This window comes from Zonotrichia albicollis, chromosome 8 (assembly GCF_047830755.1).
Source record: "Zonotrichia albicollis isolate bZonAlb1 chromosome 8, bZonAlb1.hap1, whole genome shotgun sequence".
Lineage (NCBI taxonomy): Eukaryota > Metazoa > Chordata > Aves > Passeriformes > Passerellidae > Zonotrichia > Zonotrichia albicollis.
The window spans coordinates 3126959-3151387 of record NC_133826.1 but is presented as its reverse complement, the minus strand read 5'-3'; the positions used below and the strand labels follow the sequence as shown (position 1 = coordinate 3151387).

General features: G+C 44.5%; 1 protein-coding gene across 18 annotated transcripts in view; it reads left to right on the top strand.

The window, feature by feature from the left end:
• Positions 1–24429, top strand: part of NFIA (nuclear factor I A) — a 346615-nt gene that overhangs the window by 265151 nt on the left and 57035 nt on the right. For 8 of the 18 annotated variants that reach the window (XR_012581251.1, XM_026796580.2, XM_026796581.2 and 5 more), the window contains 4 exons: positions 2652–2769; positions 5098–5225; positions 21291–21377; positions 22466–22504. Coding sequence is in view for 17 of the 18 variants with exons in the window: in XM_026796580.2 (XP_026652381.1) it covers positions 2652–2769; positions 5098–5225; positions 21291–21377; positions 22466–22504 (372 nt within the window). In the remaining variant the exon portion in view is untranslated. The remainder of the gene's footprint in view (positions 1–2651; positions 2770–5097; positions 5226–21290; positions 21378–22465; positions 22505–24429) is intronic. The other 10 variants (XM_014270802.3, XM_014270801.3, XM_014270798.3 and 7 more) reach the window with 2 other exon arrangements.

Below are 24429 nucleotides of genomic sequence, written 5' to 3'. Positions count from 1 at the left end.
GGTACAAATGGGCTTTGGTGGAAGACAGGCACTGTCAGAAAGGCAGGAGAAGGATTTTGGGGCAGCTCAGCCCTGTGCATCCTTTGCCTCAGCACTTCTGGGGCAGAGACCTTGAGCTGAGGGTGGCAGGGGGGTGGCTCCTGTGCAAGGGCTGCCACAGTTCAGGAGCTGTCCCCCACAGCCCAGCCAGGCACTTTAACCTCTGCTGGTGTCTATTAAAGGTGAGTTTTGTGCTTTAACCCCTGGTTTCACACTGACATTTGAGTGTGGCAAGGTGGTTTTGGCCAGTGACCAGCACAGCATCCTCAGTGTTTGCTACCCAGGCAGCAGCCCCTGTGGGGTCAGCCCTTTCTGCTTTGCACTGAGTTTAAAAATCATCAGCAATACCTTGTTCCTACCCTACCCCTGCTCTGAACACACATTCCTCTTTTCTATAGGGCCAACTCAAGAAATATCCAGGATTTGGGGAAAGGGCAATAAACAGGGCAGGGAGAAAGAAAGGGAAGCATTACCCACATACCAGTTTTTCTTCCTTATCTCCTTGGAATAAAACTGTTTCATAAATCTGGCAATGTCCAGGAAGTTCATTGTGCCTCAGAAAGAAACAGTGCTTTAATTTAATGCTTGCCTTTTTATGTTCCTGTTTGGAAAACTGTGTGCTTAACCTGTAAGTTTGGGAGGCAGAGAGTGCAGAGGAATTGCTCAGGAAAGGGTTTGCAGAGCACAAATCTGTTTGGCAAGGAAGTTGCTGAAAACTGTGGAGTAGATGCTGCAGAGAGTACCTTTATGATTGATTTCCATTCAAGTCAGACTGACTGCAGTGTGGTCATTTTTCTAACCCATAACTGCACACACTGCAGCAGTCTGCTATCTGCAGGGTGTCTGAATTATAGCAGTCCATGTCCCTGTTACCTTTTACACAAATTACTTACACCGGTTTCTTTTTCCATGCAAATTCATCAGTTTTACAGCCTCTTGTAGCTGCTGTCAGGAAACTGTTGCAGAAAGCACAAATTGATAAAACCAGTTAATTTTACTGTGCTTAATTTTTCTTTGCCTCTGTTAACACACCCTCTCATATACCCAGCGTGCAGGAAGCCTATGATAGTTAAGAGAAGATAACAAAGGATTTGAGTGTTCTTGTCATAAATTACTTCCCAACTTAATTCCTTTTAATGGCCATTCCAGATTTTCTCAAGTTTTAATGGCCTTGTGCATTTTCCGTCCCCGGCTTTTAGAAGTCCGTGGATATCCAGGCTGTTCCCTTTCTGTCTCAATGACGTTCTTAAAAGATCCTTGCCAAACAACAACTAATTGTCTTGTGGGGATGATGAGGCAGCTGCAAAGCTACATTATTCCTCTGTCAAATCTGACATTGTGAGCTCCTTAAGACTTGGGGTGAAATACTGGCCCCGTTACAGTCAGTGGCAGCACTCCCAGCTCAGACATGTTAGCTGGGTGATAGGAGCTATCCTGTCTTCATTTCCTCACTCCTTCCCCGTTGGACTGAAAGATTTTTTCATGTTTGAAAATGGGCCAGGTTCTCAGACCAGAGATTAAACTTGGCTCAGCATCGCTGTGTGGCACTGAGGCTGCCTTGCCTTTGTGGCTGTGAATCAGGGCTCTCAGACAATGCAGCCCAGGCCAAGCTGGTGCATTTCATTGTGCAGGACGTCCTTGTTTCAGATGGCTCTGAAATGTGAGACAAACTCATGGTCTGTGATTGTCAGCCCCCGAAGTCGCATTGTCCTGTGAATAGCACTGGGACAGCCACAGTGGACGTGGTACCATTTGCTGTATTAGTGGCATTTCGGCACGAAATCCATTCTCTGCTGGCTCCAACGTTAAGCTGCTCTGCTCCTTGTCTGCTCCCAGAAGAATACAGCACATGGAGCTCATGCCTTGTGCCTGCAGATTTCAGGGTGTGTAGGAATCTGTGATGTTTAATGTGAAACCAAAGATCCAACCAAATTGCAGGGATTCGTGTCCCTTGCAAGAAAAATTCCAGTACTGGGTAAGGTGATGGGGTGAAGAGTGGAAGGTCACTGCTGGATAAAACTTTTGGGGAGTAGTATGTCTCTAGCTCTGATTTAGCTGGAGGAGAGGCCAGAGGAAAGCTCATATGCTCTTAGGCAGAAAAGAACTCAGGTTTCTCATCTGCTTTTTTAACCTCTGTGCTTGTGGCTGTACATCACACGTACCCCAGAGGTTCTGAGGTGTGTATTTCCCTGCCTGTGCTGCTTATAGATCCTGCCAAGCACTCTACAGGGATGATGCAGCCTATCTGTAACCATGCCAATAGAGACAACGTGGCCCTAAAAGCAACAAGTTTCATTAAATGTTAGAATGACATTAATAGAAAAGCAGCGCTTAGAGGAAGTCGTGCCGTAATTGTTTAATTTTAAAAAATAATAATAATATCTTTGGAGGAATGTAAGAGAGACTCTATGTCATGGAACATTGTATTCTTGATAAAATTTCCATCTTCTTGATTGCAATGCCAGGTACCATTAGCATTTCCTAATTTCCACATCCCACCTGTTCCCATCGTGAAACTAAACACACCCATGAGGAAGAAGAAAGTGATTTTGAAGTGCAATTCATGCCATATTCACATGACTTACGGACTGCAATCTCTTTTGTTTCCCCAGCACCGATAGCTGCAGGAACAGGCCCTAATTTCTCCCTCTCAGATTTGGAAAGTTCTTCGTACTACAGCATGAGCCCAGGAGCAATGAGGAGGTCTTTGCCTAGCACATCCTCTACCAGGTAATTTAATCTCTGCCTTCTACCAGGTTCCTTGGAAACCCAGGCCAGCATCATTACTCATCTGGGAAAGTAACCATTAAATTCTCTGACAAGCTGTTTGGGGGCCTCACGATGTGGAGCTGTTTCAGATTCACAGAGCTGAATGTTCAGCTGGATTGCAGTAAAGTTCTTTTTGTGTGTGCAAGCCTCTAAGAAAAACTGCTGTGTAGGTCCTGGTTGTACCTGGGTGTATCAGAAGAAGTTCAACTGGAATTGCTGAGTTTCAGCTTGAGAACGTGGAGCATAATAAGATGCAAGGAAAGTCTTGAGATAGACTTTAATGTATTTTTTATTGTAAAAAGTGTTACCTGTGAGACTAAGACTGTTTTAGGATCTTGGTCTATAAAGCATTTAGTTTTCATAAAGCATTTAGAAGTTTGTGACTCAGCCTTTGGAAAACCAAATTGCTAATGCAGATGACTGCCCCATCTGATTTTGATTTTGACTTAGATGCCAACTATCAAACAAGGATATTTTTTATTTTTTACCTTTCACTTTAATCATCCATGAGATTAGATTTATAAACAAGCTCAGTCACTCGAGTAGTCTTGAACACTATTAAGGAACCAGATTGATTTTTCTTCCCCCACAGCCAAAATAGATCACTTATTTCAAAGACATGACAAGAAAGTCTAACTCCTGCCTAACGCTCTTTTACATTTTTATCTCAGCCTGCAGTGCCACCAGCTTTGCAGCGAGCAAGTGCACGTGTGAAAAATCTCCGTAGTTTGAATATAGCTGTTGTTTTTATTTTAAAAATAATAATCTTTAACGAGAGGCTCTTAGCAGTAACTTCTTACAGTTTGCAGTGATTGGAAGAACATTCTGTCTTGCACTTAGTGTGCACGCTATGGAGCTCAGTGACTACAATTCCCACTACACATCAATTAAAAACTTTGTGCTGTTTCTTTCTTGCCTGTAAACTGTGTAGCCTACAGCACTCATCATTAGCACCGTTCTCAGGTAGAATTTACTGGTGACTCCAGAAGCAAAAGTGAGGTTATTAATGTTACTTAAGAGCTCAGTTGTTGCTCTTGTATTCTTCTGCAAATAGCTACCACTGATAAGGAGCTAATTATAAACAGCATGGGTAGTTAATAACTTGGTAATATGTTTGTTTTCCTCTCATTAGGCTGTTCCCAGTCAGAAAAAAAAAAAAATTCTTTAAATACACAGACTCAGCAGAATTATCAGGCGGTAATTATATTGTATGCACACAATTTCCCCTATTGACACATAACAATTCTCTAAATTAAGGAATGGCCAAACCTGCATTCCACACATGCCACAAGACTTATTCTTCCTGTTTCTCACCAACTGGTTTTGCACACCCGCCAGCTCCTACCTGTGCAGAGCTTCGGGTGGGGAGGCTGCAAGCTCTCAACCAGAGTGGAAGATTTTATGTCTGCTAAATGTGTTCCCCCTACACAGAGGAGCCTGTTCTTGAATGCCTTAAGTCTTAATAGAATACAGATTTTGGGGGAAAAGAAAAAAAAAAAAAACAGTGAGCTGGCCCAGCCTTGGAAAAGTACTTAGAAGAGAAATTCTCAGTAAGGTCCCCACACAGTCTGTACAACTCATTATGGAAAGCAGAGCCAAGCTGAGTGTCTTTGGCTCTGGGATCCTCTCCCTGCAGAACTGCTGGAGCCAGCGGCCACCAGAGACCACTCAAAGGGCTCTTCTGTGTCCTGAGCCTCTGGTGAGGGAGGTGTGATGTATCACAGGGGGATTCCGTAATGCTGACACTGGCCAGAGATACCCATTGGGGGCTTTCTGTGCTTGCTGGCACAGCTGCAGAGTCAAATGCTTCTTGTTGTAGGATAGCGTGAACATTTGAAGCAAGAATGGATCCTTCCATCATCCGCCTGCCTATGTTCCTTCTTATGGGACTGGGCTAATTGAAAAGATGGAAAATAAAAGTTTGAACTGATAAACAATTTGCTTTCAGAATTAGCCGTGAAAAAATCTGGCAATGAAAATAAGTCTCGTGTGTCATCACCATATTCATTCAAACTGCAAGAACCATGCAATGCAGATGAAATTCTTGCCTTTTTATTGACCTCTGCGTGCTTTGAAAAATGTCCTACTCTGAATCTGTGAAAGCCTAAATGTCAGACTAACTTCTGGTCAAACTGGTGTGTGTTTAGGGGTTTGGCCTGTGAAATGTTGTTTTGTGTCGCACCAAAACGCCCTAAATCTGTTCCACCTTGAGTTACTCTCAAGCATTTCCCCACAGCAGTGCCTTGGTTCCTCTTCCATGCCCTCATGGTGTGTTCCTTGCATTCCCAGCTCCACAAAACGTCTCAAGTCTGTGGAGGATGAGATGGACAGCCCTGGTGAGGAGCCGTTCTACACAAGCCAAGGGCGCTCTCCGGGCAGTGGCAGCCAGTCCAGTGGATGGCATGAAGTGGAGCCAGGTAAGCCCCGGCTCCCAGAGCCCCAGAACTCCATCTCCACATGCTCTGTTTGGTTATCAGGATTGCTGTGTTAGAGAGGTGACCAGCTTGAGACGTCTCGTCACTTCCGAGGAACGGCCTCGTGAAATTATGGCAGTGGTTTTATTGCTCCTGCAGCTGTGAATGTTTCTGTAGTGTGTCACTTCTGTGTTTTGGCCAAATATCTGAAGTATTTCAATAATGCAGCAGGAGATAGGCGGTCTTTTTCTGTCAAATTGTCCAGATCCAGTTCTGGGATGGCTTTTTCTAGCAGAAAGCAGTACCTGTTTGGGCTGTGCTCCATCAGTTATGCTGCTTAAATAAATATCCCTAAACTTATATAAGGTAGAAGGACTTTTCAAGCATTATACAACACTTGAGATCACTCAGTAATGACTTTTAAGAGACTTACAGAAGGAGTTGTTTTATTAATCTGTAATGCTGTGAAGTGTGATTGGAGGCTTCATATCAAAACAGATATCACTGGCTGTTACACTTCAGAATGTTGAGGAAGCTCTTTGGCCTCTTATCAGTTAATTTTTGTGTGTGATTTTTCCTGTTGATCATTTTTTTGGGTTATGTTACGTTACATACTTGACTGTCCATTGATCACTTATCCTGAGATCATCTGGGTGCTTAAAACTCTTGGAAATATTTTTCTGGGTCAGTGCTATGTGCACAGGTGAAGTTAATGCCTCAGTGTTGCTTACAGCTAAATAATTATTTTTATTGCCAATAAAAATAACAGAAGTCTTATTTGTTAGAGGAAAGCAAGCAGAGCCTCCCAGAGTTTGGGAAGGTTCTCTAAAAGTGCAAAGGATCTTTTGCAATATGTATTTTTTGTCTTTCTTGTTTGTCTGGATTTAAAATAGTATGGGTTTGGTTTGTTTGGAAGAAACACATGCTTGTCCAGGGCACTGTGTATAATGAACTATAGAGCACAGAAAAGTGAATCCGACCTGCACAGCATTAAAATCAGTTCTGTGGGCACTTGGCCAGCCACCTATATCCTTCATCATGTAGGAAACATACCCACAGCTTTCTCTGGAGACCCTGTCAAACAGCTGTCCTTTACAGCATGCCCAGAAAGTCACCAAATTTGGGCTATTCCAGACTGGGAGGAGACTGATTCCTGTGCCTGGGAGCCCTTGGAGGATCCCCTGCCAGCTGCCCTCTCTCCTCTAATGAGGAGGAGCCAGCTTGTGGGCCCTTATTGACTGCAGATGTGGCACTTTGGCAGGAGGAGAGGGTGGACCTGCAGGCAGGCAAGTGCCAGGCTCCCCGTGACTGCCTTGCCACGGCCGTCCCCAGGGCTCTGCTGCTTGCTCAGAGGTGTCCTGCTCCAGGCACCAGGGGCTGTCCCCTCCAGCAGCTCCAGGCTGCAGAGATGCGGGACAGAGCTGAGCCTCACACTGACGGAGCGGCAGAGCGCGGACAGGAGCTCGGCGCGGAGGGACAGACCCCAGGCTGCTCTGCAGACACAGATGGCTGCAAACTGCTGGGGTCACTGCTTCTGCAGCACTGCCAGGCTGGGGGACAGCTCCCCCCAAAGACTGGGGTGCTCGTTGGTAATGACAAATGTTCTCCATTTGTGCAGCAGCCAGGGGTTGGTTATTAATTCTGCTGTCACTGCTGGTGGCTTTCCCCACATGTGGTCATTGCCTCTGGCTCGTCCAGGCCCTGGCTTGATGGTGGCACTGAGCTGCTGAGCTGGGCAAGGGAAGTACCCAAAGCCTTCACAAAGCACCTCTGCTGCTCTTGGCACCACTGGGTGCCCATTGTGAGGAAGCACAGCTGCCTATGTCAAACTTCCTGAGGTGCTCAGAGAGGCAAGAGCAAGTCAGACAAGAGAAGGTTCTTCCTTCCTCGTGACCTTCCTCACTTATTATAGAAAAATCCCAGATTCTGCTTAGTCTTGCCTGTAAAATGGCAGAAAATCACCTTGCAGCATCAGGGACTGTAGCCAGGTACCAACTAGATATAGCTCAGATCCACCGAGCCATCTATCACTGTCATGGCTGTGAGGAAAAAGAGCTGCCCACGTGGGATGCACTTCCAAGCCATCCCTGTGCTTTATCCACGCAGCCCCACCCCAGTGGCTTTCCAGCAGCCTGTCCTCTGAATTCATTGCCTCAGCCTCTCTGTGAAGCAGGGTCACTGCAAGAGCACGGCTGACAGAGGGATTACCTGGAGAGCTCATCAGTGGTGAAGGACAAAGCAGTGCTGAGTGTCCTTCCTTGCCAGGGCAGCAGTGGCTGTCACTGGCCTGAGGTGCTCCCCGAGGGACACATCCTGCTGTGGTCTGTGCACAGACATCACACCTGCGTGTGACACTAACCTGTGGCCTTTTGTGTTGGACACGGGGCTTTCACCTCCAAAATGTTTGGGGAGTCTTTAGTGGGCATCTGCTAGAAAATAATGTAGAAGTGATGTTAACATCCCATTTTAGCTGAGAGCTTTCCACAGCAGTCCTCTCTGAGAGGGAGCTTTGGAGCCTGGACCAGTTTCAGATCCATCCCTTCCGATGTCTTTATTTCCAGAGAAAAGCCTTGCCATTGATTTAATCTACAATCAAAATGGTGGCACAGTTTTTAGCATGCAGTAATCTCTGAGCTTCGGTGTTTTGTTTTCTTCTCGGTGAAATTTGCAGCAGAAGTTTAAAGACTAAACCCATCTTTTTGTTTAGCTTGGCACTTCTTTCCCACAGCTCATTTTGTGCAGTGTGGGATAACACAGGTATCAGCAGTGCAGAATGGGGCTGTTTCAGAAGACAGGCTGAGGTTTTATCCCGTGCTGGCAGAGCAGTGCAAGCCAGGTTTCCAAAGTCCATAATTAAACCCTGTCCTCTGGGTTACTGGCCAAACAACAGGAGGAGGAAGTCAGAGCAAGGAAAGGAAGCTTAGACTTGTCTGTGGGATGGCTGCTCTGGCTGGGAAGGAAAGTTCAGAGAGGAGCCAGCAGCCAACCTCCCAGCCCAGTAGGATCCACACCAAAGATAATAATACATCCTTTGCCTTTATTGCCTTTGAGTAGATTGCTTCCTCACAGGAGATTTAGATTTATGCAGAGATAGCTTCTTGGCCTATATGCCTTGACAGGTTTATGGGAGTGAGAGGATGAATATTCCATCTCCGTGTGTCGCATCTGCTTAATTTTGAGGTGTGCACATGAGAAAGAGGGGAGACTCAAACCCTGGGGCAGGTGTGAAGCACACACGTGCTGGTGGCACAGGCACTGGGAGAGGGTGGGACTGAAAGGTGTGGCCTGGGACAGTGCAGGGAAATCAGGGCTGTGGGAGAGGGAGGTGGAAGAAATGCACTTCAAAGACAGCAAAACCTAGAAGAGAAAGGGAAAATGAGAAGACAAGCTTTAGACCATACAGAAGGGAAATAGAACAAACGCCAGAAAAATAAAGATTTGACTTCCTAGAAAGGAAATATGAAATGGAATATGTGAACTCCTCCTGGAGAAGGAGAGCACTCCAGGCAGAGGGTTATTTACCGCCAGCCGTGACTCGCCGCTCTACATCTGTCTCCATTTTTTTTCTCTTGAACAAATTCCCTTTTTGGACACTTTTCTTCCTGCTTTGCTTCCCTGTGATTGCCCCTCTAAGTGGTCTTTGGAGGGCAGGCTGTATGCTCAGAACATATGTGCAAACTGGCCGCAGAACAGAAAAGGACAAAACCACTCTGTGTGCTATTTCCATCAGGCTGTGGATGCTTCCTTCCCCCGTGCCTGCTCCTGTGTGCAGGACACAGGCTGCACCTATTGTCCATCCACAGAGCTTTCTCTTGCTCTGCTGAGGCACCCTGGGGTCTGTCTCATGGTGAGACTTCTCCATGGGTGAAGATCCTTCATGCTTCACCCACCAGCAGCATCACAACCTTTCCCTTCATGGCACATCAGGCCTGCAGTGATGAGCAGAGAACTCAGCTTTGTTCCTTTTGCAGATATTTCCTGCGACCAAGGGTGCAGCAGTCTCCTTGTGTGTCAGGTGTGACAGCCAAAGCAAGCCCCAGCATTAATCCCATGTTCCTTGGGCTGCACTCCTTGAGTCTCACATCCATTTACCTGCACTCGAAAGCTCCTGGGGAGCTCTCCGACCTAAAAAGGCTGGAGTCTGCCAGAAAAGATGAATTTCCCTTCACAACAGGAAGGCTTAGGAAGTAAAACAAAGCAGACATGTAGTAAATTACTTCTGCTTTTCAAATACCTTTTGCGGTATCCTCCTTACCATTACTTTATCTCAGCACTTTCAGTACATAACTCTTGTTAGCTGAGAAGAAGGGCAAGAGAGGATAAAGATGATGTTAGTAAGAAAATAAGGCACCATCACACTGGCTTTGAACTCCTGCATAAAGCTGGCCTGTGTTCAGTTCTGTGGCAGCTCTGCTTGTAATGGGGGTAAGCCATAATTACAGGTATACGTTTTTTAATTCCATAATAAGCAAACATTGAGTTAATGTATATCTCTATTCCACTTATGCAATGTTTTTAATGCATTCTCTTGATCCAGTCCAGGAGTAATGTTCACATTGTGCTCCCTCAGTCATTTTGTGGAACATATGGATGGTATTTGCCAAGTCTGCTTCCATTGTGTTTCTACAGCGTGGTGTGGAAAGAAATGTTTAAGATGCAAATTCAGACTATCCTATTGAATTCTTTACTTAGGTATTCCACTTGTTTCTTTACTTAGATCTTCTACTTTATTCTTAGATCTTCTATGTATTTCTACACAGTAGTACAGTTCCTGGAGGACAGTAATCCCAGGAAAGGTTCATGTTTGCACTCCTTGCACTTCTTGAGGTATCTGAAGAGACAAACAGCTCTGCTCTGGTTGTGGCCTTGACCAACTTGGTTTGCAACAGGGCTGGAGCTCTCTGCTCCTTTTTCCACTGAGACACTGGTGTGGTTGTTCGTGTATGGCCATCCCCTTGCCCCAGCTCCACCCTGGATGTTCAGATCCCATTGTGCTGTGCTGCGCCTTTGTCTGTCTTCACCTTGAAAACCCCAGGAAACAAAGAGGACTTTCAGTGCAGAAACCTTAAGGAATTGGTAATACCTCTTGCACTGCATGGCTGATAGACATGTCCACAGTTCCAGGGGCTTGTGAGGTTGATAATTTCACATAAATTTCTCATGGGAGAGCTCCCCCTTTACTCTGCTGGACTCATCTGGGGTGATAATGATGCTTTTAAAGTCAGACTCATGACTGCTCACTGAACCACCCCGGCTGCTGCTGCCTGTTCTCAGGCCACCATCTATGGAACTGTCTGAAAGCAGTTTCTGAGGAATTTCTGTTCTACTGAGGAGCTGAAATCTCATTTTGGAGTATTTCCCTTGCAGTGTCAGTGACCCCTAACTTAACCCTCCCCATGGCTCATTATGGAACAACCACATGCAGGCAGCCAGTCCAGAACTTGTCTCAATAATGCTTTTCTTAAATCTGGCATGGGCTTTCTCCTCAGCAGGCAAGAAAACTTCTCCATGTTTACTGAGAAACTTTTATTTATGCCATATGCACCAGAAAAGCTCATTCAGGCATAGTTCAGATGACCACAAGAGTTTGTTTTCAACGTCTGTTCGGAATTACATCTTGGAAATTGGAGAGAAAGTGCTATAAGGGAGATCCTAGATAATTTTCTTTGTGCCCTGAGCACAGTTGTTGCCTGGCACTGCCTGGAAGATAAAATTTTATGTGTGGTGTGTCCCAGCATCAGCAATGCAGAGTGTGTCTGTCTGTCCTCAGGCAAAAGGTCTGTGGGCTCATCAAAGGCCTCGACATCGTGCACTAACTCAGAGCCCAGAGAAGTTCTCAATGATTGTGCTGCGTTACTACCAAAGATTCAAGGGATTGACTGCAGAAAATAGCATGAAAAACATGAGAACCATGCATTATACAAAATAAGGAATAGAAAAAGAATCCCTTTTCACTGGGAAAACATTCAACTGCAGAGCTGGAGTATTCAATGTCAAATAATTCTCTGGCACTACTTTTCACTGACCTGTGGCAGTGGGCAGTTTTCACTGGGTCATAACCAGACAGAGGAATTTCATGATGTTAATTAATTTCCTTGAGCTGAACTTTTTGGATACTCACAGGCCTACAGAAGAGAGGCAAAGCCCAGGTAACATCCCTTTTCCTTAGACCAGAGGAGGTCTAACATCCAGGATCCCTGCCAATTGTATTTGCTCAGTATTTCCCAGATGTGCCTTTGAATTGCCCTCTGGTTCTCAGTGTGTGGGGTCAGGCAGTCCCAGAGCTGCTGTGCCTGTACCTGCCTGGTGCAGCAGCTTCATTACACACCTCAGCACATCTCCCTGCAGGCACCAGGGCCGTTTTTTCCTCCACTGAACTTAATATCTAAAGACAGTGGGAACATTTCACACAGGATGGTTCAGGCTGGAAGGGACCACAGTGGGGTCATCTGGTCCCTCCTCCCTGCTCAAGCAGAGTCATCCCAGAGCACAGGGCACAGTCCTGAGTATTTCCAGTGGGGGAGACTCCACATCCTCTCTGGGCAACCTGCTCAGGAAAGAAGTTGTTCCTCATGTTCAGGGCAAACTTTGTTCTTTAACATGGAACTCAACAAGCAGGCAGCCACCTCATAGGCTGACTCCAGGTGAACAGGTAGATGCTTGAAGTGAAATGTAGAATGGGAACACACTTCAAGGAACTCCAGCAGCTGTAGGATACAGAGCTTCCCTTAAATGTCTTTTTTTCCATGGAGTCCATGTGTTGCCATATCCCTGCTCTCTGCCTTACAGTATCCCATAAAAACACAAGCTGCCCAGTGGTTTTCAAGAACATAAGATTTTTCTTTTCTTCTAAGAGCAATAACACTTATCAACTTTTACTGAAATACCATATCAGCTCCTTGTCACTGGCAGTCTACAGTTCCTGCCGCTAAAAGTTTAATGCATTTACAGGAGCACTTAGGCATCAAGACTTTGATATCACAATCTGTTAGTCACAGGTGCTACATGATAGGTTTGTGTTAGCACATTATAGATCTTTTATCAGATACTGCACAAAATGTGTGTGTTTCTCTGCCAGGCAATCAGAATCAGGCTGCTGCATAGCTGATGAGTTACTCACCAATATAAGTTGTTGTTTATTTTAAACAGAACTTTCCCATAACTGCACCTTAATGGATAAGTTAAACTCTAATTGGTCAAGGCCAGTGAAGACCAGGAGCTCAATGGAGCCAGGAAAAGCACAGCAGGTCCATGGTGGTGCTTTGAGCATTGTCAGTCTTTCACAGTGGCACTCGTCAAGCCGAGTGATTAACATTGCTCATTTGCCATCACAGACAGAGTCATTTTGACAGCAAATTACCACTGGATCAATAGCTCAGCTTGTCTTTGGCAATTCACGTAGTAGCATGAGACCTGTGACAACTTGCCATGCTGCTGGCAGTGCTGCCTCAAAACCATGGAAGGAAGCTGGAGGTAGGGGAAGAACTGCTCACCGAAAAGTCAGCTCAGACTGAAAAGTTCTAGATGCTTTCACATCCCTCCAGGGCTCCTTTTATTATTTTTTTTTCCAGACTCTGGACAACACAAAAGAACTTGGCCTTGGGATTCAGCCTAAAGTGTACTTTCCATTTTTAATAAAATTAGTAATCCCATGCAAGTGTTGAAGCACATGCCTCAGCTTTGCTGTAATCCCCTGAGGAAAACATCCCTTCAGCGCGGTCCCGGAGCAGTCGGTCAGCCCTGTGGCTTTGCTCCTTGCATCCAGTTCCAGATGTCAGGAAATGCATCATTTAAAAATGGAGATGGAGCTGTAGGAGTTCTGAGTTGAAAATGCAGAAAGAATTCTACTGTAGTTATCAAATTAAAGCTGTTTTTGACTGGCCTGGTGCTAACATCACCCCTACGTGCTGCTTCCGCTGACCTCGGCGGCTGAGAGAAAAGCAGATCTTTTGTGCACTGGCACAGTGTAAGGTCACCTGAGGTATTTCTGTCACCAGACACAATTCACATCACCTGCATCCTTTTTCAGACGTATAGGAAGGATTTCCTGCATAGAAAACTATTCCCTGACAAAGGCTGGAACGATGCTTGCCAATGAGATCAGGATTCCTGGGATGGCAGTGCTGTGTTGGCCATCCATGGGCCTGAACTTCCTCAGATGTTGCTGGTGGCCAAGCAACAGTCTGTTACCACCCATTGTTGACCAGAAAATCAAAGAATGCTGGCATGGTTTGGCTTGGAAGGGATCCCACAGCCCCAGGCAGCTCCTCCCACCATCCCAGAGCCCATCCAGCCTAACCCTGGACACTTGCAGGGATGGGGAGTCCTCAGCCTCTGCGCACAACAGTCCACAAAATGTAGCTTAAAGCCAAGACTGTGATGTGTCTTGGGCTTCAGCAGCCACTTCCTTTCCACAGGTGAGCTCTGAAAGACAGAAGCTCCTCTGGCTGACTGGGGCTGTGCATTTCTTGCTGCTTTGGGGTCTGTCAAACCTGAATCTTTGTGAGCTCCAGACAGCTCTCCTCTGACCCAGAGACCCTTGAAGATCATCTGATAGTGCAGCATGGGGCTGTTAAGTTGCAAAATGGCATTAAACACATTAAAAGTAGTCTTCCAAAAATTGAGCTAGTCTTCTTGTTTGCTTCTGGGACCAATTCAGGATGTTGACTTGGATCTATAAACTCTCCTATAGATTAGATCTTGGTTGGGAAATGGACTACATTCCTTTCATGTGCTGTCTTAGCAGTTGAGATCAGCAGACTTGCTTTTTCTAATGTGTTTGGGAAGCAGAAGCAATATTTTATCTCCTGTGGTATGCTGCTGGTATAGAAATGTTCAGGCTTATTAATTCTTCAGGACACAGGAAAGTCTTCATCACCTGTGTAGGCAGTCATGGGAAAGGACCCACTGCAAAGACTCCATTGAACTCTTTCTTTTTTTATTTTTTTTTGAAAGCAGCTGGAAAATATTAGTAATCTTCAGAGCCAATATACTGTACATATTGAGAGCCAGTAAATGATGCATATTATTGCAAATTCCTGTGCACTTCTGCATTTTATAAAACAGATAACTAAAATACTCACCTAGCCAGATCGGCTCCCCCAGGGATGCACATTTCCAAGGAGAGGACAAACCAAAAACACAGAACAGAGCAAAATTAGCCAAATAGAATGGCTAAGTGTTTGAAACAAATGGTTTTAAGATCACCGAGTAAGGAGCGTGACCTCCTTTTGCATCAGTCAAGGCAACTGTGAAACTTTGTGAAAGAAGCTCACCACAAAACAGATGCTGGGCTATCTTAGGTAAATAAGTTACAAAAAAATAATAATAAACCCCCCACACACACTTTTTACAAAGCACAGCTGTGTAAATATTGCATGAGACAGGGGAGAGGGGGAGAGATGTAACATACACCCTTTTTTTATGCAGAAGTTCTGCTCTGGGCACTGTTTATTAACATTCCCAGTACAACCATCACTCCAGTGCCTAGCACACAGTGCAGCTACTGTGCTCCCTGCACATGTTTGATCTTGGCTTTGGAGGAGAAAACAGGCTTTATTTTAAAGGAAACATTCTCACCCAGAGATAAAAGGTGCAAGGAGAGGTGTTAGGAGACGGGAGGAATTACAGGATCATGGAATGGTTTGGGTTGGAAGGGACCTCTAAAAGCTCATCCCATGGGCAGGGACACCTTCTGCTATCCCACGCTGCTCCAAGCCCCCTCCAGCCTGACCTTGGACACTTCCAGAAGACCAAATCTCATCTCTTTTTTCCATTCTCTTTCCCACACATTCTGCCACACTGACTTTAGATGTGCTCCTGCTTCTGCACCAGGTGAGGAGCAATTCCCCTTAATTTCATGGTGCTGGATGCCTGCTGCAATTTTCCTGCTTTTCTCAACTGCCAGGTACAGCACATTCCAGCCTACAAAAATGTGCCCACAGAGAGGAGCAAATGGCTCCTCTCAGCTAGACCAAAGGCTCACCTGGACAGGCAGTTCACTCTCTCTGACAAGAGCTGGTGCTGGACACTTCAGGGAAGATAACAACAGTAGGAGAGGCATGCAGTGTTGCTTTTCAGAGTACAGCCTTATGGATTTTGGCAGCAAACAGCTTGGTTTCACAAGCCAGAGGTTTTGTTCACATCTTTGGGACTGACTGCCTTCAGTGAACTTTCCTTTCAGAGATGTGCTTTTAACCCATTCTTTATTTTGGCCCCCACAACATCCCATGGCAGAAAGTTGCAGTTTTACTCAGTGCTGCATGAGGAAGAACCACTTCTTTTGTCTGTTGCCTGATCATTTTGCTGGATGCTTCTTAGTGGTTTTCTTTTTCACTGCCAGAAGTAGTGAATAAATCATTCCCCAGTTACTTTCTTTACTTTCCTTTGAGTTAAGTGCTGCCCAACGCTTTGACCGCAGCAGTCAGCGAGCACAGGGAAGCACAGAAATCCATCTGCAGCCTCTCAGCTCGGGTAACAGTTTGGCTCAGTGGCTGCAGAGCCATCTTATACCTGTAGAAATGTCTGTGTGCAGTGACAGCAGCTCTGCTGTCCACCCAAAATGGGTTTTCTGTGACTTCCACCCCAGAGCTCACGGTGTGAATGCAGTGAGTCTAAAGAAAGGATGATGTTTTAAGTTCATTCAGTTTCCAGCTCCAAAGAAACTTAAACCTCAACATCTAGCATGGCTGCAGCTCTGTTCTGGTTCCATCTTTCCCAGGGAAGAGCAGGAGATCCAGCACATCCTGCACCTCTGCTCGTCCTCAGCACTCCAGTACAGCCCTACTGACATCATCCTTTCTGCTCTGCCCTTACATCAGTGCTCGCTGCTATTTTTAGTGTGATATACATCAAAAAGCATAACATAAAGAGATCCTCTTGCTAAATTTAGCTGGAAAATTATAGGCTGTTTTACTGTTTTGTGCACAGTCTTCATTTGCCTCAATAGATTTGCTTGCAGATCTTCAAACCCCAAAAAGCCAGACAAGTGAGGTGGTACCTGCAGCCCCGAGAGCAGCACTCTGGAGAAAAATGGGACTGTTTTATCTCAACAAGGGCTGGAGGCAAAGTCTTGGGTTCACTTATAGAAGGCAAATAATTTTATTAAAAAAAAAAAAAAAGGAAGGATTTACAATCAACAAGATTTGAAAAATATAAATGTATGGATTATCTTTCTTCGCATTTAGTGTTTTATTGCAGCAGCCCACGTTTGTCTCCAGGAGTATTATCCATGATGCAGCACACTAATGCACTACCTTGCTCTGAACAGGAGAAAGCACTTTGGATGTAGTCCAGGTTTAACCCTGTCTTAGGGCTTGCTTTTACTTTTAAACAAAATAGCAGCAAATGGAAGTAAAGCACCATCCTGACTCTTCTCGGAGTGTGGCCAATCCTACATGTGAGGAGCAGCTTTGAGACAGAGGTGATGCTCATTCCCACCTGGTTCATGACTCCTCTGCCTCTCTTTGCCCTTTCAGTCCCTACAACCCAGCTCTGCTCTCCATCCTTGAGTGAAATTCCCCCAAGCACAGGTAACCTGAAGGTGCTCTGCAAGGAGCTGCTCCTGGTCAAAGGGACTGTTGGACATCTGACATCAGAATGAGCCCTGGAAAGACCCCTGTCATCCAGGCAGAATTGCAAATTCTGGCTGTTTGGAGGTTTTAAAAATTAAAACATTCCCCCAAACAGCTGTATTTCTTATGCAAATCCCCCACCAAATGGTACCTTGTAAGTGTTAGAGAAATTGTTTGTTCTCTGTTAAAAAATGATCATCTAAAAACCCATTAATTTTGGGGGGAGAAAATGTTTTAAGAGGACAAAGCAGGCTTACAGACCACATTTCTCCCATGCCCTGTGAACTGTTGTGCTATTGTGATTTTACAGTGCTATTTCTCTGCTTCTGCTGGGTTTTTCTCTTTAATGTAATGTGGATAACCCAGAACAAAAACTGACACTTAATTCTGAGTAAACAGTGGCAGGGACTGAATAGAAACTTGATGTCAAATATACAGCCACCCTGGGAAAGTCAAAATCCAATGCTTTCTCCTCTCTTCCAGTTGTGTCCTCCGTAAGTGTATTATCCATAAAATTAGCCATTTAAAAAGGCATCAAAACATTATTTTTCATATTCATAGCGTCACTTTAAAAAAAAATGGTTAAAAATCGATTTGCTGGCCTCTTGGGGAAATGCTGTAATGTTTTTGGCTGTCTCCTACTTTCTGCTGCCAGCTAAAAGTACCATCTGGCTTGTTTAGGGCCCTTTTCCATATCAGGTGCTTCCAAAATTCTCCCCAACCAGAGGATTGTTTCGTTGGGTTGCTCTGCCTGCTGAGGCATGTGTCCTGGGCTGGGAATCCTACTGCTTCTGTTCCCTGCCATCTTGCTGACAGTGGTGTGTGTATGTTTGGGCACGGATCTTGCTGCCTCTCTCCCGAGGACATTTGCATCATTGTCAGCTGCACATATTAAATTGATATGCAGGGCTCAGAAACACGTATCCCATCTTTTGTCCCTTTGTTTGTGCAATTGTTGTGGTTTTAATTCTTCTTTGACACCTGGAATATCACAAAGCTGCTGATAATCTGTTGGCTACTAAGGGAGATGACATTGATAGGAGGATAATGTGTGTCAGACTTATATCTCGATAATTGCCGACACACCCCGAACCCTCGCAGCTCAGGCAATGAATATCCTAAATCCATCATTAATTTGGAGAGTCGCATGTGGCAGTTGGCTGTGGTGTCATCCTCTCCCTGCAAGAGTCACTTGCAGGGGATTTGGAGGCAGTTTTGGGTGGATCCTGCAGCGCCGCGTGGATGCGCGAGTGAACCGCTCTTGGTGCGTCCTCGCTGCCATTTCGCAGCAGCCCTGACAAAATGGGGTGGATGTCCTCCCTTCTCAGCAAAATGGGGTGGGTGTCCTCCCTCCTCAACAAAATGGGGTGCATATCCTCCCTCCTCAACAAAATGGGGTGCCATGTCCTCCCTCCTCAACAAAATGGGGTGGGTGTCCTCCCTCCTCAGCAAAATGGGGTGGATGTCCTCACTCCTCAGCAAAATGGGGTGCCATGTCCTCCCTCCTCAGCAAAATGGGGTGCCATGTCCTCCCTCCTCAGCAAAATGGGGAGGATGTCCTCACTCCTTGACAAAAATGTCCTCCCTCCTCAACAAAATGGGGTGCATGTCCTCCCTCCTTGGCAAAATGGGGTGCCATGTCCTCCCTCCTCAGCAAAATGGGGTGGATGTCCTCCCTCCTGAGCAAAATGGGGTGGATTTCCTCCCTCCTCACCTGCTGGGAAGGCAGCTCCCCACGTGCCTTCTCCTGCCCAGGAGTGCCATCCCAAGCAGCTGAGAGCTGATGCTCTCTTGGTGACTTTGACACCTCCTCCTCCTCGGGACCCTTTGTTTTCCAAATTTACCAGTTTACTTGGAAATAGAAACACGCCCCTGAAGGGTTTATGAGTAGATTTGAAGCCCTGTAGCTGCAGAGTCCAGGCTTGATGTGATTGTGTGGGAGCAGGAAGGGTGTTTTGGAGCAGCTACTGCCGTAAGCTGTCTTGTCCTATTTCAGAAATGATCTGTGCCATACACTGCTGACTTTTCCTGTCCATCCATTAAAAAGTGAATTATGAAGAGTGCTGAGACAAACAGATAGGAGTTTAACCTTGTTAGTAAATATCAGGTAGCTGATATATACTGCTAGAATGTTACATCACAGCCTCGCTCTTCAATATAAGTTTATGAAATTATCTTGTTACTATATAAACTGCCTTGGCTGGGTACATTCTTCCAGAGGGTTATTGTTTGCTGGATGTTGGCACAGTAGCACGACTCCAAAGAGTCAGTTCACGATGTGGTGAATTTTAAAGACTTGGGAGATGGCCATATCTATTTTTCAGCAAAGGAATGAAAGCTTTTTTCCCTTTTTTTTTTTTTTTCTTCCCTCCCCTAAGGTATTAAAAGTTTCAAAACATGTGCTGAAATGAAAAGGAAATAATAACTAAGACCTGGATGGGAAGTAGTGCCTCAGAGTACTGACTTTGTTTATTTGCTTGTTTCTCCCAAAATCTTAATATTTCAAGTACAAGTTAATATTTTAAATCAAATAAACCTGTTCTGTGAACTAGTAAGGTACTTGAACTATTATCACACATTATTCATTTATTTCTGTGTGAGTGCAATAAAAATTTTACAAGCTGTAATCTTGTTCTTTTAATAGAGAGAAAACTATGCAGAATATGTTGCTTAGAGTATTAGATAAGCTGCAGTATGTTAATCAAATATTTTTGTGATATGAGGGCAGTTGAGAAAACAGTACAATTTTTGCTAATGGCACTGGTAAGTAAACGGATCTATCATTACATTGTCATGAAAAGTGACATTGAGCAGAAACACCCTGCCAATCCCTAGAAGATAAGTATTTAATGTAATTAGACAGACACTGTCTCCTTTGTTGAACGTAGCATTAATCACCCAGAGAAGTCCAACTTTATATGAAATGGCTTTTTCTGATATGTCTTTGTATTAGAAAGCTTCTCACACGGTTTTGCCACGATGATATATTTGAAGAAGTGACTGCAGCAGCTACACGGGTTTCCTCATGGCACATTTCTTGCTGTTCTGTGTTCCATAATCTTTAATTCTTTTTTATTTAGCAGCGTTGCATTACATAGCTGCGACTTGTTCCTAAGTCTAGAAAGCCACGTGCAATTGGAGCTGAACCTCTTTGAACCAGTGTAATGCATTCAAGTTATGAAATATAAAAGCAACACAAATAGCTTCCATTATGTTCTTCAGTCCTTCCTCTGTGGTGTTAGCACAGGTTCATTGTTATGGCATAAGCAAAATGTTCCTTGCCTCAAATGCTCGTCCATAATATCACACACACAAAAAAAAAACAAAAAAAAAAACCCAAAAAAAACCCCTTCTTTTTATGAAAATCTCATTGTTAAATGGATGAAAAATGTTGCCCCCTTCCAGAATTCATTGGCACTACATTTTTTTGTCCCCCTCTTTTTTTTCCCCCCCCTCCCTCCTCTCCTCTGTTGCTTGTAATTTGTACTGTGAAACGCTGTCTGGTTATGAACTGGTATCAATTTGAGTCAGTGCACAGCTGTGTCTTCCCACCTTCTCAGTGGTGCCGAGGGCTTTGAAGGGAAAGAAAAGGGTTTAGTCAGAGATGACAGCCAACTTCACCGGGTAACAGGTGGAGGTCAACTTGGTTTATTTGTTGGGCTGAGCAGAGTGCAGAGATGAAAAATCTTTGCCATAATAAGGTTTAGGAAGAAAATGCTGACTAGTCTAAGCTTTGATTCCAGCTGACAGATCCTTTTCTAGTGTTCATTACTTGATTTCACAGTTCAGGCAATTTTAAGAGGCTTAAAATTATGTTTCTGCTCTCCTCTATAAAACTTTCCGATCACTTTCTAATTTTTGCTTTAAGTAAAGTTATAGGGACTCCCTGATATATCACTCCTGCCTGTAGACTCTTACAAAGTCAATATGCCATCAAAAATGTAAGGATAAGCTTTTTTTAAAAAAAAACCCTTGCTTTCACTGATTTTTTTAATAAATGAAGCAAAAAAAATTCATGTGTAGGCACTGATTTGATTAGAAAATAAAATTAAAATTAAAATATTTTTCAAAACCCCCGTGAATAGTGGATAGTAAGGATGCTTAAGAAGCCAGTGTTGCTGTCTGGGCCTTTGGGATTTCTGTGCTAGTGAAGCCCAGAGTGCTGAGTCCCTGTGCTCCATCCCAAAGAGGAGCCACAGCCCGGCCCTGAGAATCAGAGCAGAACGTGCTGGCTTTGTGTGGCTGGGCTGGGGTGAGCACACACAAAGGATCTCACTGGGCTCAGCTGCCTGCAGCCTTTGGGTCCCTCTGGTGCTCCCTTCCCTGTGCCAGCTCCTGGGAGGGACACGGAGCCGTTCCTCCTCTTTTCCCTTTTTCTTCCACCACCACCACCTCCTTCCTACCTGCTGGAGTGGGCAGAATAGGATTATCTTTAGCCATTTGCTAAAATCTTCCCCCTCAGACTTTCTATTACTTCTGCATTCATTCTTTGCAGGAAGAGGAAACTCACTGGTCAAACCCTTGGACACCAGAATAGTTGCATGCAGTTTCCCAGGGAGCCAGATAGCTCTAAAGCTTCCCAGTGAGTGACAGTTTCTCTCTTCTATTCTTCTGAAACATGTGTTTTACACATATACTGAAAAATGTTAATATCAATTTACAGCCAGATCCTTGTTTTTTTTTTTTTTTTGCTTTTTTTTTTTAAAAAAAAAAAGGTTAAAAAAATCAAATCTCCCAAAGTATTTACACTTAGAGCACCTCAGCACACATGTCACTTTTTTTACATAGGAAAAAGTGTTGGATGCTCTTATACACATAACATCATTGGGCTTTTGAAAGCTGTTAGCTCGTTCTGAGTTAGTGGCAAGAATGCTGGACTTGCCAGCACCAAACTGTGAAACCTTTTCTGTGTGACTGGTAGAAATCTCATGGGGGTAGAAATCAAAAAAAAAAAAAAAAAAAAAAAAGGGGAGGAGGGGGGGATGTAAATCTGTGCATTTGGATTCGAGCAGCTTCAATAGCATGATATCAACTTTGTCCTAGAAGTCCTTGAATGACAAATCATTTGGGAGAGTGTTTTGGAGAATTACCACTGTATGCTTTCCCTGGTTTTTTACTCTCTTCTAGGCGTCCATTAGTTCCCACTGTCAGGGAGAGGATTCTGGACTAGGTGGATCCCTGTAATCTGATTTGGCATGGCTATTTTTCTGTGTTCCTAAGCTCATGAGACCAAGTTATGTAGGATTATTTCATAATGCCACAGCAGCAGTTTCTGAGGTTGGACAAAGCTATCTAGCAAAAGTGTCTGATAAAAGAAAAATCCTGTCCCATACTGTAGCTTTCTTGGTCCAGTGAAGCAGCATCCTCACGCACACAAATCTTGCAAAGTTGCTTCTGATAGCTCCCTGTGTCCCCTGGTTTTTGTAAGCTAAAGTGCCATTTTCCTTTTTACAGCTTAATTGAAACTAAATGCACCTATTTTCTGCAATGTGGTATTTTGGTAATTTCTCTATTTGCTCGTAAGTTTTCCCTTAAGCAAACTGAAAGCTTCCCCCTTATCACTTCACTGGGCCAAGATTTCACACAGTATCCTGCTTGCTACAAAATTATGATAGTGTTCTCTCTCACCTTGTTTCTTTTTTCTTCTTTTACTTTCTTTTATAAAATCAGGATATCTAAGAAACCCCGAACACCGCGGAGCACTTCATGGTGGGTGTGCTTATTCAAACAATGCCAATCTCTCTCTCGGTCTCGGTGCACAGAGTTGTTGTGGTGGTTTGGGGGGGATGTGCCAGGTGCCCCCTCTGCTGTGGATTCTCCTGTGTCCAGCCAGGGCAGAGCTGGTGCCAAGCACTTTGCCAGGGTGCTGGAGGGGGCACTCCCGTGTCATCTCTGCCGTGCCTGTTGTCATGGGATTTGCAGGGGGATTTTTCCCTGGGAGCCCTCTGCCTCTCTGCTTTCACCTCGGGCAGCTCCCAGGAGCATTCCTGCAGGCAGCACGGCCATCCAGGCTCCTCTGGAAACGATGCCAAAGCCAAAGTGCAATGCTCTGCCTTTCCCCAGGGAATCCTGGAGCCGCTGGGGATGCAGGGAGGGAGGCTGAGCTCACCTGGCCGCTGTCACCTGTGGGGAAGTGGCTCCAGTGTCTCTGCCTGGTGGCAGGTGCCCAGAGCCATTCCAGCCTGCAGCTGGACGTGGACATTGCCAGGAAGGAGCACAGCAGCTACAGATTATTTCTGGTGTTGTGGAGGGGTCAGTCCCGTGGCTGTCAAATTGTCAGAGGGTGAAAACACCAGGAACCACTGGACACCAAAACAGAACAGCTCCATGAGTCCACTCTCAACCTGCCAAATTATAAATCTCTTGGAACAATGCACACAAATTCAGTTTGCAACTCTTTCTTCCTTTGGAATAACCTATAAACTGTTCACCTCAAATTGTGCAGAAATCAGGTGGCTTTACAGTGGTAAATCACCTGGGTTATTTTCAATCCTGCCCACAGCTCTTCTATTAATTAAAACACATGTTCAATGGCACTGTACACCGATTAAATCTTCAAAACCAATATTAGCACCAAACTTAGTCTTGTCATCATAAAAGTCATTTGAAAGCATTACCATGCAGTAACTGAGGTCACAAGTCCAGAAAATCTGCATATTTACCCATCTCCATCTCATGCCTGGGGCGTTCAGCAGCCATCATTGTTATATATAGCCTGGGTAGCCAATGATGGTTTGATGACATGCAAATGATGAGCAAATGATTTTTAAGAAAATTAAATAAATTTTAAAAAACCCCAAAAATTTTACTCCACCCTCTTCAGTTACTAAAGATTCCCTTTAGTATCACTCGCTATTTAGGATCCATATGCATCTTCAGGAAGATATAGTTGAAACATAAATCTATTCTGGGTCTTTTACTTGCAAAAATATCATACCTCAGCTATAATCATATGCAAAGACTTTTTAGAGGGCTTTGTAAATGCCATCCAAATTTATGATGGCATTTTTTGCCTTGCAGCTATAGATGTTCCAGCCCCAAAGCACCCACATAAAGGTATATTCTCCTATGGATGGCTGCAGTTTGTCCCTGCTGCTATATCTAATCTGCCAAGTGTGCTGAAAAACTCTCAAGTAGCATTTGAAATGAAACAAATGTAGTCATGAATTTTAGACGAGATGTCTAAAGACGTCATTAGAAATTTATTTTTTTTTTATTCTCCTCGCAATATATATTTATACAATGGAAAATTATGCCGAAGCTGACATTAACTCAAAGGCAGAACTGAACTGTTATCCTGCTGTTTATTGCTCTTCTCATTAAAGTTTTTTAAATATATAACTCATGCAATTATGTTTTGAAGAAATTGGTTAGATTTGAGTACTAGTTTATTAGTTATTGAAAGAACTGCTTGGGTGGCAGAGCAGGAATGAAGCCTAACTTAAGCGACCTAAAACAATCCAGATGATGCTGTAAACAAAGATACAAGCAGACAAGGTAATACACTCTGTGACAACGTTGTACCAAACAATTTAGGCAGACTTTCATGGAGTAGGATTTAAAAATAATTGTGAATTTTGAAGTGCTCGGCTTTAAAATTCTGTAGGCAAGGTTGTCCATCACTATAAAGTGAT